Source organism: Alligator mississippiensis, chromosome 1 (genome assembly GCF_030867095.1).
Source record: "Alligator mississippiensis isolate rAllMis1 chromosome 1, rAllMis1, whole genome shotgun sequence".
Lineage (NCBI taxonomy): Eukaryota > Metazoa > Chordata > Crocodylia > Alligatoridae > Alligator > Alligator mississippiensis.
This window is the reverse complement of record NC_081824.1, coordinates 229,666,139-229,681,435: the sequence shown is the minus strand read 5'-3', so window position 1 is coordinate 229,681,435 and position 15,297 is coordinate 229,666,139. Positions and strand designations below refer to the sequence as shown.

The following is a 15,297-nucleotide window of genomic DNA, read 5'->3' as shown; positions in this document are numbered from 1 at the left end:
CTTAGAGATCTTCACACAGCGTGAAGTCTCCTCCTCCTGGTGTTCGTGGAGTCCTCCAACTTGGGCGGAAACCACTCAAGCTCTTTATATGGCTAGCAAGCCAATCACTAGCCACCCCGTATACATAATTTAATGTGAACCAATAATGTGGCTCGAATTTCAGTACAAATGGCGGGAACTCTTTGCACCGAGCATTTCTTAGATGCAAAAAGAAATGCACCATGCAAAGAAAGCTACAAATTGGCGGGAAATTCTCCGTTGCACCGGGGTTCTCTTCTGCAGCAGAAAACTCCACCGTGCAAAGAAGCTGCAATTTAGCGGGAAAATAATTTAGCAGTGCCGAAGCACACACAAAACACAAAATCACAACTTTGGGTTGTGACATCCCCCCTTGCTGAAGGCATAGCTAAATTATGCTATACACTTATCATTCTAGTGATCTAGAGCTTTGTCGTGAGTCGTCAAACGAACAGATAAGCAAACAAACAAATAAACAAACATAAAATTTCCTGTCCTGGGATTGGGTTATATAATAATCAACAAATAATAATCAACACAAACACATAATCAGATTCATAATAAAACTACACGATCAGGGCTTCAGTGGGCGTCATGGTGAAGCCGTACGTCAGGCCCTCACTTCTTCCGATGATGTTATCCCTCTCGGGGCTTCTCTTCACCACACACTCTGAATTCCAGATCTGTAAACAAAACTCTCAAAAAAAATAGATTAACGCATCTTCAACAAATTTACAAAATTTTCATGGAACTTTACTAGTTCTCTAAACCATCTTCTCTTTATATTCTCAATTGGATGAAATAGTTGAGGAGCCATCATCTGGTTCCTCTAAATAACGGAAACCTAACTCATAGGCCAATTGCCATTGGCCTGCATCCCCTAAAATCTGAAGCTGCCGCTTATTGAGTCCAGAACGCTGTAGGAGAAATCCAAACATGTATCGCTCGTCTGGGGTTCTCGGTGGCAGTGATGGAAGATCGGATTCACGATATTTGGTGCCTTGAAGTTCGGTTGGGTGTCGACGGTCCCGATCAAAAGATAATCTTGGCTCCATCAGGATACGTAGTCATGACAACTGACAAAGGAGATTGCTTACAGGTTGGTTCACCATTGGGTTGGGCAGAATCCGGAGGACGACGATGTTTTTTCGCCCATAAATCTCGAGGCAACTGTCTAAGCTGTGAACGGTTACTGGAACGGTTCCAGGATCTCGTAGATGACGGTGAGGCCATGGTCTTATTCGCTGGAGTGATGTCAGTCCCAGTGCACATGCTCTGGGGTTCCAGGCACAGTACAAGACTCCGATGATTGCTAACATGAGATGCTCTGCGCCGGTATGTTCTGTCCGTCCTTCATGCCATACGTGGGCTTTTTGACTAATCAGTCCTGCAACAAGCGCTGGCAGTGGAATAGGCCAGTGAACTGTCACAACCCAGTGATTTTGGTGCCTCGGCACGGTGGAATTTTCCCGCCACATGAGAGCCTCTTGCAAACTAAAAGGTTTTCTGTTGCTGCAGAAAACCCCCGGTGCAAGAGAGTTCCCGCCATTCGAATGTAAATTTGTGTCCCGCTATTGGCCAGTTCTAAATTATGCACATGTGGCGGCTAGTAATTGGCTTGCTGGCCGTATAAAAATTAGTGCGACTTCCGCCCAAGTCGGAGAACTTTGAGCACGCTGCAGAGTGCCTCTGAAGAGATCTGACTCGTGGCTGAGCTGATCGATAGACTGATCACCTATCGATTCGTCTCCCCGTCGCCGAGCGCAATCCCAGGCATATCCTTTTCCCTGCCGGCCCGATTTGTAGACGGACGTGCTGGCTTGAGCCCTGCCAGCTGGAACAACTAACATAGTTGTTCAGACGACTGGACCATTTTCGTCGCAACAGCAAGCAACATAAGTAAAGTTTCATAACCATAAAGCTTTCTCGGCCTCTCTATTCACCAGCCCGCCCCGACAAACGAGTAATTATTGAAACACCTCGAGTCGGCTTTGGCCATCCTAGACATGGCAACGAGGATGGGATTAAAGGGCATGGTGATGGAGAAAAACCTAATCAGGTGCTGCCCCTGGCGCACCGGGACCTGCCACGTAGAGAATGCCAACGATCTATGGGCGCATATCGCTTACCACCAGGCAGTAGAAGGGGATGAAAGAAACATTGATGGTTACTTCTCCGTAAAGAGAAAAGAAGCCGTAGTGAAGGAATGGAGAACTAAGCTATCCCTTGGGGAGTTCGGATGTATAATGGGGAGCGACCGGGTCTATTATCGACCCCCGGAGGAAACCTCGACCATATCCTTAGCCGGGGTAAAAGCGCAGAAGGCAGAGAAGCTGACCCCCGCTCAAGAGTTCGCTCAATGCATTCGATACTTAAGGGAAGGAGGGGAATCCACCCCCACGGACTGGTTTAACTGTCCGGATTTGGTGCCGGAGTCGCGGGGCCATGAGCTCCTCGTTCAGCTCCGGGAGGATTTGGAAACTAAGGGTCGTCATGTGCCGAGATGGGGTCCGACCAAATGGAAGAAGGGAAAAATGATAAATGTGCTGTTCTGTACAGTAGTGGGTCTACTAAGGGAATACGCAAATTTAGAGGCACAGATGCATACGGCGGGTAAGGAGTCGCTGGAGCGGGCAGCAAAAGGCTCCGGAGCGGCGCTTATTAATAGCACTGGCCGCATGATACCACTAGCAGAAAATGGCGCCGAAAGAAGCACTAGCCATCCGGGGAACCCGGAAAAGAGGGGTGGAGCTTCAGAAGACCCGGCGGGGATCCGCCTAGCGCCTCCGCCCCCTGAGATGACGTCGTTCCCAGCGGCCCCGCCTCCTTGCCAAGGGGAGGGGGCAATGGGAGGAGAGATATACCCAACGCTCCCAGATGAAGAATATAACTCTTTCTCTACCGCAGCTCACCCGATAGCTGTGACGAAGCATGTTGCAGATGAAGATGGTGCCACGCATACCACTGTCATCTCACGCACACGCACCAGACCAGAAATTCAAGAGCTTTGCAAGGAATCTAAGATAAGATCAGGAGAAACCTTGGCAATGTGGTTAGGGCGGTTAATAGTGGAATTCGGATCTGACACCTTGGACAAAGAAGAAGCGAGTGCCTTGACCCAACAGGCGGCATGGAGTGGTGGGCATGCTACCTATTTGAATGTGGTCGTGGACAGTGCCCACTGGCCCATCCCGCTCCCAGCGCTCGTAGTGGGACAGGTAAACCACAAATTTCACACCTGGCACGAAGGTCGTCCACAAAAGGCTACTGCGGAGCAACTCCTCCTAGCTATAGTTGGGGTGTCATATCTCTCATGGAGCCCGAGGACAAATCCCATGGGACTAACTGCCGTGCAACGAAAAGAGAGATGGGCTCATCGCCACCTATCAGACCCGGGGCAATCCCAACGCCCTTGGAAGCTATAGAGGCCTGCGTGGAGGTATACGGAGAAGCAAATGCCGTTACACTCCGACTCTTCTTGAACCCAATGCCAGGTCAACCGGTGGGAAATCTCTTAGGCCATCTCCCACGTCTACAAGCACTTATACAACAAGGGAAGAAGCTTCTGATGCTATAAGGGACCGATCTTCGATATACCCAGCCGGAACACTGAGACCCAGGCGGCAAGAATTTATTCCCCGACGAGAGCAAGGGTGGTCACCTCCAGGAACCCTGTAGGAGAGAACCCTGAAGGAAAGAACCATGTTTGGTTTTCTTCTCTCCCGCACCGGACTTACAAAGGTGCAGCTACGAATTTTGGGAGAAAGGGGCCAGTCTCGTCTGGCAGAAGCATTGGGATTCAAATTCGAGGACTCATCAAAAAACGAGTGATGGCTGTCGGCTCTGCCGGCGGCCTTCTCCAGTTCAAACCTGTCCCTACGGATTCTCGACCATACGCCGAACTCACTGTTTGTAACCCTACCGATCCGGATGACCAGCAACAAGTATTCTTCCTTCTCGATACTGGAGCTCAGACCAATGTGATTACCTCAATGATACCTCATCAAAAGACCACCAAAACTATCAAGGTACAAGGGCTTAACGCTATCGCTGTCACAACGAAGGTCAAATTTTGGGTCCAAGGCTACTGATATCCCCTAGAGGCTGTCCTAGGGGGCATCAACATTTTAGAGATCCCGGGGATAAAAGCGCTTGACCTTAAAGAACAAGTGCTACAGGCATTACCCGTCATTATCCCAGAACAGGATTGGCATCGACCAACGCTTCGTAACAACTCCACCTGGCGATATCAACCAATCCCGACTAAGGGTTCGCTAAAACAGTCCCTTACTGACCTCCTGCGGCGACTCGAGCGACGAGGCTGTATTAAGACTGTAACAGCCAGCACCTACCTGTCATCAGGATGGGGGGTAGAGAAACCCGGAAAACCTAATGAAGCCCGGTTGGTTGTGGATTATAGAGAAGTCAACAAAAGGTGTCAAGTACTCCAACAACCTAATCCATCTACTCTGCCACAATGTATGTTCGAGATGGCACAGTTCCAACAAAGTACGTGGATCGGAGTCACATTGGATCTTAAAAATATGTTCTTTTCCATCCCGATAAATGACCCAGAAGGAATACTAAACATGTATATTGATGGCATCATGTACAGGTGGACGGTCTGTCCACAAGGATATCATAACGCTCCATCACTAGCCTCTGGTGCCATGAATAACACCCTAAAGAGTTTTCGAGCTTCATATTCTCTTCCCCAAGAGAAGGAACTAAAGATTTGGAGTTACGTTGATGATATCGCCATCATGGGTCGTGATAGTTCCGTAGTTACTAGTATAGTCAGTCAACTAGTCACTCACCTTCAGAGTGAGGGATGGACAATCAACGAGGAAAAGTCGTGTTTACAACCTGTAGATGACATTACGTTCCTTGGTACTGGATGCATTGGTTCCATCCGCCACGGAATTTCTCATGAGGGTCCTAACATCGATCCACTGAAAACATTCTTCCCTACGACCAAGAGACACTTTCAACAGCTGTTGGGTCATTTGAATTGGTATCGACATTATATTGAACCTAGTGATTTGGCACTCCTCACCAAATTGCAGCGACAGATCCGTAAGAAATCCCGAAAGTCTACGCCCTGGACAAAAGGAGATCAGCAGAACCTGCTTCGCCTGCTAGCTATGGTTAAAAATACACAACTCCATGCCATCGATCTGGGAGAGTCACTAACCGTGACCCTCGGGTTCACCACCAACCATGTGTGGGCTGTTGCACATAATTCTCATGATGAGCTAGTATATACAGCCCATAAAACACTTCAAGCGGCACAACATTGATATGGAGCTATAGGAAAAATCCTCCTAGCCAAACAATTGGTGGAGCCTTTAGCAAGGGGGCATGGGACGTTACGCGCTCCCGGTGCCACATTGTTACCCTTGCTGGATGCAGACAGAGTCGACCCACATTTTCAGGGAGAATCTAAGACCTGGAATACGCTAGTGCTTACCCATCGTTACAACTGGCATTGTTGGAGGTTGGAAGACATGGTACCTGATCTGAGCCCAGAAGATGAGGAGAAGGTCCCTACATTGTATGGAACTTCTGCCCCGGCATGGATGGCCTCAGATGGAACCTCCCGACATGGCGGAAGCTATGGGTATTATTGCAAAGCTTGTAACGATAAGGAAATCTTCCAAGCCGACACAGATGATAATTCGGCCCAAAGATGTGAATTATTAGGATTCCTTAAGGTACTGGAACATTGTCTGACACATCATAACGATACACTCCCAGTCCCGATCATTGCAATTGATTCGCAATACATTTATAAAATTCTTACGGGCACAGCTTTTCCTTCTGAACATTTGAATGATTGGCAAGATATTTGGGAAACGTTAACTAAATTTGTGCGCCTTCCGTTGATTAGGCACACTAAGTCCCATCGTCCAGATACCGATCCAGTGCACGAGGTAATTGATAAGCTCTTGGAAGGTCCACTCCGAACTGACATAGCATTGCCTGTCACATCTACCACCAATCCTGAAGTAAATCCGTTCCTCGCGTGGCTTCATGAGAATTGGGGTCACCCGGGACCACAAGCTTGCCATCAACGTTGGTGCCGAACCCTTATGGAGCCGGCCTCATACGGAGCTCGGTGTGATTGGGAAAAGGTAGCTCAGGCCTGTGAGATATGTGCTAAAGAAAAGTGCCATAAAACCAAGCACCAACTTGGAGCTTTCGATTCTTCACAGTTTCAAGCAGGAAAAGCTTGGCAGGTAGATTTACTGGGACCCCTCCCAGGGTCTAAGCCGCCAAATAAAGGACTAGTTGTTGTTGACTTGGGAACAAGACAGTTACAGGTTATCCCCCTACGAAAAAGCAATGCTACTGCCATCATTTCTGCTTTGACTGCTGTATTTGCTACCTGGCAACCTCCTCATGAGATTCAGTCGGATGGAGGACCCCCGTTTAATTCAAACGCTCTGGATAAATTCGCTCATCTTCATAATGTAGCCTGGCATCTTCATTTGCTGTACCACCCGCAGTCCAGCGGTGTTGTGGAAAGACACATAGGTCTGTACAAAGAGCAACTTCGCCTTAGAGGAGGAGGGACGTTTAAAAACTGGACTAAGTTTAATCACGATGTCCTTATTTCACTAAACACTGCTAAACCGTTATGGGACGAAGCTAATGTCCAGAAACCTCCACCTTGGGAGCCCAAGTTCCAACCAGACGAGTTAGTGTGGATTTCAATACCGCACCCCCATCAGCCTCATCCACAAGTTCATAAAGGCACCGTTCAGTGGTCGGGACAGTATCCAAATACCTATTCTGTCCAATTAGAAGAAAAGCCTGATCGTCCTCCTATTATTGTTCATCACAATTGGATGACACGCCGTTCCAACGTTCACCCAGTATCCTTACAGTAAATCCAATTATGAGTCTTTTGTCTTGTGTTGTTGTTTTCTCTCTTCACAGGACTAACCCCAGAAAAGTAATAATTCACAACCGCCTGAGTGTGAGATTCATTGAGCTCCAGACTGCAGTTTGTTCTAGTTAATAGAGTGATGATTATAAGGAGACACTGAGACGGCGAACGTTCATTAGCTCAGGACTTGCTATAACACTATTTACTCTCATTTTGTTAAGTATTTTATTGACATTGTCTGTTAGTAGGAGAGGACGGACTAACTACCAGACGAAGAGAGTCCCAAGCAGATGTTCTCCAATCAGACGATGATCAACAGTTGTTGTTATATGTTTAAAGTTATTGTATTTTGTAACTTGTTGAAAAGACTGGTCTATCAAGTTGTTTGTTTATGTATATATATATAAATATTACTGGTTGTTAAAGCTTTGCCAGGTCAGTGAGTCCCGAAACAAAGATGCCGGATGATAAGCTCATGTGTCTAAAATTCCAGTTGTGCCATTGGCAAGGGGGCATGTCACAACCCAGTGATTTTGGTGCCTTGGCACGGTGGAATTTTCCCGCCACATGAGAGCCTCTTGCAAAGTAAAAGATTTTCTGTTGCTGCAGGAAACCCCCGGTGCAAGAGAGTTCCCGCCATTCGAATGTAAATTTGTGTCCCGCTATTGGCCAGTTCTAAACTATGCACACGTGGCGGCTAGTAATTGGCTTGCTGGCCGTTTAAAAATTAGTGCGACTTCCGCCCAAGTCGGAGAACTTTGAGCACGCTGCAGAGTGCCTCTGAAGAGATCTGACTCGTGGCTGAGCTGATCGATAGACTGATCACCTATCGATTCGTCTCCCCGTCGCCGAGCGCAATCCCAGACGTATCCTTTTCCCTGCCGGCCCGATTTGTAGACGGACGTGCTGGCTTGAGCCCTGCCAGCTGGAACAACTAACGTAGTTGTTCAGACGACCGGACCGTTTTCGTCGCAACAGCAAGTGACATAAGTAAAGTTTTACAACCATAAAGCTTTCTCGGCCTCTCTATTCACCAGCCCACCCCGACAAACGAGTAATTATTGAAACACCTCGAGTCGGCTTTGGCCGTCCGAGACATGAACGTTGACCGCTATCATGTCAATGTCAGTGACATACTCCACGAAGCTTGTCTAACTAGGAAGCTTGCTTCTTCCTGGTTCAGCAGGTCGGATCCAAGTTCCATGACCAAACGTCCCAACCATACAACTAGAGTCTCTTCAGGCTGGATTCTTGATGCTCTACATAAATCTTGTAACTCAGTTCTGGTGCGAGCATAGTAGGCAGTAGCAATTCGATTAGTCGTCGTTGTAGGGCAAGCTGCTCTTTCGGGAGTTGATGTTGTTATAGGCTGAACTGCTGCCGCGGGAGTTACTGCTGCTGTTGCTGCTTCAGGCAGGAGGGGCGGATGCACTCCTCTGCTCGATTCTCCCTTTCGTCGGCAGGAAGGCATGGTCGGTAGAAGCGTCGCTGCATCGCTAGGCGGGGTTGCCGGAGACGACGCTGCATCGATGGGTGGAGTCGCTGACCGAACTCTCGCGGGTTCCTCCGAAGCTCCACCCTTCTTTTCCGGTTCTTCCACGCAGTCTCCCTCTTGCTCGGTGCCATCTTGGGCTGGCGTTTCAGGCTCCCTTCTCTCAGCCGCTTCTTTGACGCCTGAACAGCCATACGCAGCTGGGCCTTTAAACTTAAATTCTTGTTCATTAAATCCGTTATCGTACCCAAATGCCGCGGGGAGCAAATACACTTAGGGAAAGTTGCACTTAATTCTCCCCCCTTGTCGTACCGCGGGGCCACCCTCTCATCTGCGGCGCGTTCCTCCATCTCCAGATCTTCGCGGAGCTCGGATGGAAGCTTGCGACCCCTTAATCTAGACGCCACGAGGGGAGGGAACCGGCCAATCGGCACCGGTTCTCCACTCTCCCAAGCATATCGTAGGCATCGGGCACACTCCCGGGTGAGGGTCGTGTTCGCTGTGCCCGCCGGGTTGATTCTGGCGAGGGACACAGTATCGAGGGGCCTGAACAGGACCCGCTCGTTGCTCATTATACACCCGAACGCCACAGGGAGCAAATGCACTTCTCTCTCTCTCAGGGCTCCATCTTCGGAGACTCCCTCTTCTCCCTTCAGCGACAGGCGTCCACTGACAAATCTCTCACCCGTTCCGCCTGCCTGGTGGTAAGCAATATGCGCGTCCAGTTCTTCAAAGCTTTTCACTTGGCGTTGGTTATCGCACCAAGGGCAGTTCTTAACCAATTCTAGCTCTAATGTGTCTTATCCTGATCCCATCCTCGTCGCCATGTGCGGGCCGGAAGCGATCCAGGCCCGTTTTGCGCATGCGGGCTGTGGCCAGCAGCCCGGGCATGCGGGGTTGGAGAAGACAGGGGGCGAGCTAGAATTAGTCACGGACGCGTAGTGGTTGATTTAAAGATTGTTTACTTACACCAAAGATGGTCGTGGTGTAGGCTGGACAGTTTTCCAGGCACAGCTCCGCTTAAATCCTCGTTTGAGGATTACGACAAGTTTGCTCTCTCCCGCGGAGTTGTTGAAGCTCCGTGGGTCCATCTCTTTTGCGCGCAGGAAGGGATATGTCTAGGAATCTATTGGCGACGGGGAGAGGCCAGAGGCTGGTCAGGCCCCTGTTGCCTTTTAAGAAATGCGTTGGGTCCGTAAGGATCCGCAGCGCTTAGAGATCTTCACACAGCGTGAAGTCTCCTCCTCCTGGTGTTCGTGGAGTCCTCCAACTTGGGCGGAAACCACTCAAGCTCTTTATACGGCTAGCAAGCCAATCACTAGCCGCCACGTATACATAATTTAATGTGAACCAATAATGTGGCTCGAATTTCAATACAAATGGCGGGAACTCTTTGCACCGAGCATTTCTTAGATGCAAAAAGAAATGCACCATGCAAAGAAAGCTACAAATTGGCGGGAAATTCTCCGTTGCTCCGGGGTTCTCTTCTGCAGCAGAAAACTCCACCATGCAAAGAAGCTGCAATTTAGCGGGAAAATAATTTAATAGTGCCGAAGCACACACAAAACACAAAATCACAACTTTGGGTTGTGACACCACCATGCTGTATGGCATTGTACGTCATGCCCCTTCATTGCCTTCTGTTGGTGTTCTTCCTGTTGATGTGGAATACTTAAATATTCATTGGAGCAGATAATGGATCCCCAGAGTTCCACCTCCTTGGTGACTACCCAAACCACCAACTTACAGTTATTTTAGAGGGTATTTGATACAAAATGGAGCAGCTTAAGCAGGAGAGCCTGAAAGCAGCCCATCCCAGATAAGCAGATAGTGCTCTGATCAACATGCTCACCTGGAAAAGATGACACACCTTGGTCCAAATCCCTGCTAGGAATCAAGCAGAGAGCTTGGATGTCCTATATGTTGCGGGTGTGCCCTAACCATTCAGAGGGAGGGAGGTGAGCAGCACCACCATCACCACCTCTTCGTCTTTGTTTTGTGACTGATGCCCAAGTCTAGGCCTTCACACCCATTAGATTTCTCATGACACATTTTCTCAAATGGACACAAAGCAGTGTTTCAGGTCAAATGAAAGATTTTAATTTGAAAGATTTGTATTTTTGCTGAAACTTTTTTTTTCAGTTTTTCACCTTGGTTTGAAACAGAACAAATGTAATTTGTTTTCTGGTTTGGCCCCTGAACTGAACAATCAGTTATTTTCACTGCCCTGATATTTAAGTCTGAGTGCTATGATCATGTTTTGATATTTCAGGATAATGGTGCTGCAGTAGGGTTCATGAGTGTGTGCGCTCAAGTGAATATACAGTTACTTCACGAGTGTTTTGACCTGGCGACTTTCCATGGACTCTGCAAACCCCATCCTGATGATGTTCTCAAACTACCACAGGAGCCAAGTATTGAAACAGGTGAAAATATTGTAAAAATGTTACACAGTGCAGAGTAAGTCGGGCTACATTTATTATTAATGTCTGAATATTTCATTACTGAGGGCTGGATTGGGACAGGTTGGGCTGATCTAGTCCATCTCTTTCTGCTTCAAGCAGCAAACACAGATAGGTGTGTCTGCTGTAGAGATGATTGTATAACTCATTACAGAAAGGTCTGACAGCTGTTGTTTGTTGTGACATGCTTCTTACTGCTGAGGAGATGGCACACAACAGTTTGGGAGATTGGAGGATGTTCAGGATTGAGGGTGTTGTATAAATATTTAAGCTCAGTTTTTGAAGAGTTAGAGCACCAGATGTGTCCACGATTGGTCATCTATAACTGGCCCCCAAGATGGATGTTTCATGTTGAAGCTGATTCCAGTGGCTGACACTAGTTAGGCAGCTGGTTAACTGCAACTGGCAATAGGTTAAATGTTTATCACATAGACGGGCATCTCATCATCATACCTTTTGCTACCTTCTGGGGTTTTTTTCTCTGTTGTCTACAGTTGTATGTGTGGATTGTAATATTTTTTGGGGCAGGACTATCTCTTCCTTATGTGTATAGAGGGCAGAGCAGAGTAGCAGCAAAACATTCAGGAAGACATAAACTTAGAGTCAGTTTCTAAGGGCATGTGTAGACGAAATGAGGGGCATGTGTGCATGATACTTTAAAGCAGGTTAAATGCTTTTGCACTGCTTTAATGGTGTTGGTGTTTGCATGCGTTGGCAGCATATTGCGCATTAATTCCAGCCACTGTAGCACATTCAGCGGCATAATGCTCCTTAAGTGACTTTGGAACGCAGCAAACTAAAACACCTCCGAGGAGTTTTAGTTTGCTGCCCTTCAGCCGCAGAGCGAAGCACCAGCCTCCGTACGGCTCATGGGCTGTGCAGGCAGCCTGGCAGCAGCCCGGAAAGGCAGGCTCCACCAAAGAAAAAAAAACAAAATGGTGAGCCTGATCTTCCCCTCACCTCCCGGAGCCTGCCTGCCTGCATGAGCTGTACAGGGACCTGGTCCTTCCCTCCGCGACTGCAGTGCTCCCCAGGATCACCCAAGCTGGCTGCCTGCAGGTAGGTGCTGCCTGGGGGGAACCGCTGTTGCTGCAGAAGGAAGCACCAGCCCTTCCCTTCCCACCCCGCAGCCCAGGGACTGCTCTGCCTGCCAGCAGCTCACCCTCCCCTCCCCGCTGCCAGAGAGCCAGGTAAGACATGGGTGTATATAACATGGAGGTTTACTTCACCCTAAATCAAAGTAGTGTTTTTAAAAACCCACTGCTTCAATTTAGGGCGAAGTAAACCTACATTTTGTCTACACGCACCCTAAGGTACCATCAACAGTGAAACTCAGGTGGAGAGCAAGGCACCAGCCCCAAGCACCATCTTAGAGGGGGCACCAGAATCACTGCCTTCCCTTTAATCCCGGGAATCTTTGCCACAGCAGGAATAGCACCTGGGCAGTGGAGCCAGGCAGGTACAGCCCTATACCCATTAATGGATCTGGGGTCCCGGGGAGTGAGCAGAATGGTGTCCTTCTGGTGTGTCTTTACTGCAGCAGATGCAGCCCTGCTCCTCATAGTGTATTTGGGCATGGAAGGGGAATGAATAGAGCATCAGAAGCAGCTTCTGGGGAACCTGCGCTGTTGGGTTGCTGTAGCTGGCATGCAGCAAGCCTGTTTTCCAGGAGCCCAAGCCCATAGTGCTGCATGCAGCAGCAGCCCCAGCAGTAGCAGCTGCAGCTTGAGTGCAGAGAGCAGGCACAGGCAAGACTCTGTCCTCCTCCCCAACCCTCCCAACTCTCCAGTTGTCTGCATAATCCCCTACCCCCACATGTCCTCAGGGTGGTGAAGGAGATTGCTGCACTTTTGCATGATTTTTCCATGTCCAAGCACTGCATCATCAAGATTCATAGTTTATGACAAACTCTGTGCTGCCAGGGCATTTGAATTAAGATGTTCATGGATATTGACAATGGCATTATGGTAAGGTCTCTTGTTAGCTGAAGACTGTATGAGAGAATTATTTGGAATGTAACATAACATCAGATCTTACCATGAGACAGCTATTCTATTCAGGTTTTTGTACAGTCTTCATCATTATAGCAGCTGAGCACCTTCCAGAAGGACATTACACAACATAACTTGCATTTCTCACATATTTCTCTCTTTCTCTTTTTCTCTTCCTGGGGAAAATTATGTAAGTGTTAATGTTTGTTTTTGCTTTTTGTGCTACCTGTTATCTTGAATTCCTGAAAACTGTGTCAAAAAGGAGTGGCCCTTATGCTTGGAATGGAAAGTGGTGATGAGTCAAAGAGTTCTGAGACCCATGGAAGTTAGCCCCAATCCTTACAAATTTCTGAGAAAGGTCTGTTCCCACACAAATGAGGGCTGCCATAGTGGTAGACAGCTCCATCGTGCCTGAGGAGCAAGTAGAAGTGGTGACCACTATCCTCATTCCAAACCTACTAATGATCTTACATGCAGATCACTGGGTACCTCAAAGATAAAGATAGAGGCCTTGACTTGAACTTGGTATTTGATTGAAATTTGGAGACTCAACAGCTGAACTGTGTCAAGAGCTTGTTTATACCAGAGGTGTCAAACACACAGCCCTCCGGCCAGATCCAGCCTGCAGAGCTGTTTTCTCTGACCAACAGGACGCCCAGAGGATCCAGGAATTTGCGGTTGGGGCCTGCTGCAGAATTCAGGCTGTTGGCCTTTGGTGGCAGGGTGTGAGGAATGACTATGCTGACACAATGCTGCTTGTGCCACAGCTTGTGCTGTCAGTGCCATTTGCCCCGCTGCCAGCTCTGGATACAGCCTATAAAGAGCCCCACAGTTCAGAACACTCCCAGGCCCTGGGGTGTGTTTGATATCCCTGGTTTATACACTTATATATAGCCAAAGTGGCCAACTTGAAAAGGATTGTGGTTTGTCCTTGAATCAGAAATTTTTAAAAAGGTAGTGTATGCTTAAAAGTTAGCTGTGCAGTTGGTCTATCACCAGTAAGTCCTTACCTCAAAAAGAATTTAAAAAACTGGTTTACATTTTTTTTTAATGTATCATCTAGTACCAAATTAGTTGATGTATGAGCATCCTCATGAATTAATTTATCATAATGAATTAACATTACTTGATCACCTGGTACAAAACTGTGTGTGCCCTCCATTTGTTATCATTTTGCATATTCTTTTTATTGAACATGTGTACTTTTATGTGGTGCATTTTCCAAAACTTGCACTGGAGCTGAATATTTAATACAAGTTTTTCTTCCTATTGTTTTTTTGTCAGCTATTTGAATGAAATGACTGTGAACAAAATGCTACATTTCTAAAAAGTTTGAATAAAAATATTTCTCAATTAATCTAGTTTCACATCAGTGGAACACATGACACCATAAAGCTGCTCTTTCCCCACTTATTCATAAGGATTGTAGGAAAAACTGAAAGGAACCTTTCTTATCCTTTTTTTTTTTTAAGTGAGAAAATGTGCTTTTTTATACAGACGATCTTCCAAGTTTTGGTTTCTTAAAAAGAATAATGCAGGAAAAATGTCATAAGCCAAGTGTTTCCCTTCTTCCTATATGATTACGTTTTCAAAAATGTTCTTTAAAGATCACCCTGTCATAGCTTGTTTATGATAAACAAAGCATCTGTGTATACCAGTTGCATTTTGGTATTCTATAGATAAAACTTTTAATGATATGGGCTTGCCTGTATGCTTAAACCCAATAGAACTACTCATATGCTTATAGTTAAGTGGATGAGTATATGTTATAGGAACAGTACCTTGTTGTGGATGAAGCCTTTGTGCACTGTATTGAAAATTTGGGGCAAAATCATTTCCTGATGTGAAATCAGTGTAGCTACATTAAGTAATTTACACCAACAGAAATGTGGTCCATTATTATAGCTTTATGAATTCAAAAGCTGAGAATTTAAAATATAAGCCATGTTCTGTTGTAGAAGGAATTCTCTGTGCCTGTATGAATAACCATAATAACGAGAATTTTCAAGCTGTTTAGAATGCTTTAGCTCTTGTAAGTGGAGACCACAGGTTGTTATTGTTTTTCCTTTCAAAATGTAATACTGAATAACAATAATGAAAGAGTATTCAAAATCTGTATTTAATGTAACGTTGATATACCACTCAGATTTCATGATAATTACAGTAATTTTGTTATTACTCTATATGGAGTCAGGAATTAGTAGCTAGAAAATGTTCTGATACAGTAGGAATAATTCAAGAGGTTTTTGTCAGGCTTCGTGTTGAACTGGCTTTTGGATCCTGCAGACATTTTTATATCTGCCATTAACCTGGGCAGCACAGAATTCTTCTAATTTTCTTTTGGTCAAAGTTTCTAACATCACCTATAATAACTATAGTTTATATTCTTCAGACCACATGTCTATGGTATGTGTACACATAGCAGTGATGCAACCATGTTTG

The 15,297-nt window shown here is 46.7% G+C and overlaps 1 protein-coding gene across 2 annotated transcripts in view; it reads left to right on the top strand.

The window, feature by feature from the left end:
- Positions 1-15,297, top strand: part of CFAP61 (cilia and flagella associated protein 61) — a 241,240-nt gene that overhangs the window by 35,158 nt on the left and 190,785 nt on the right. For both annotated transcript variants that reach the window (XM_019491015.1, XM_019491016.1), the window contains one exon: positions 10,675-10,828. In XM_019491015.1, coding sequence (XP_019346560.1) covers positions 10,675-10,828 — 154 coding nt within the window. The remainder of the gene's footprint in view (positions 1-10,674; positions 10,829-15,297) is intronic.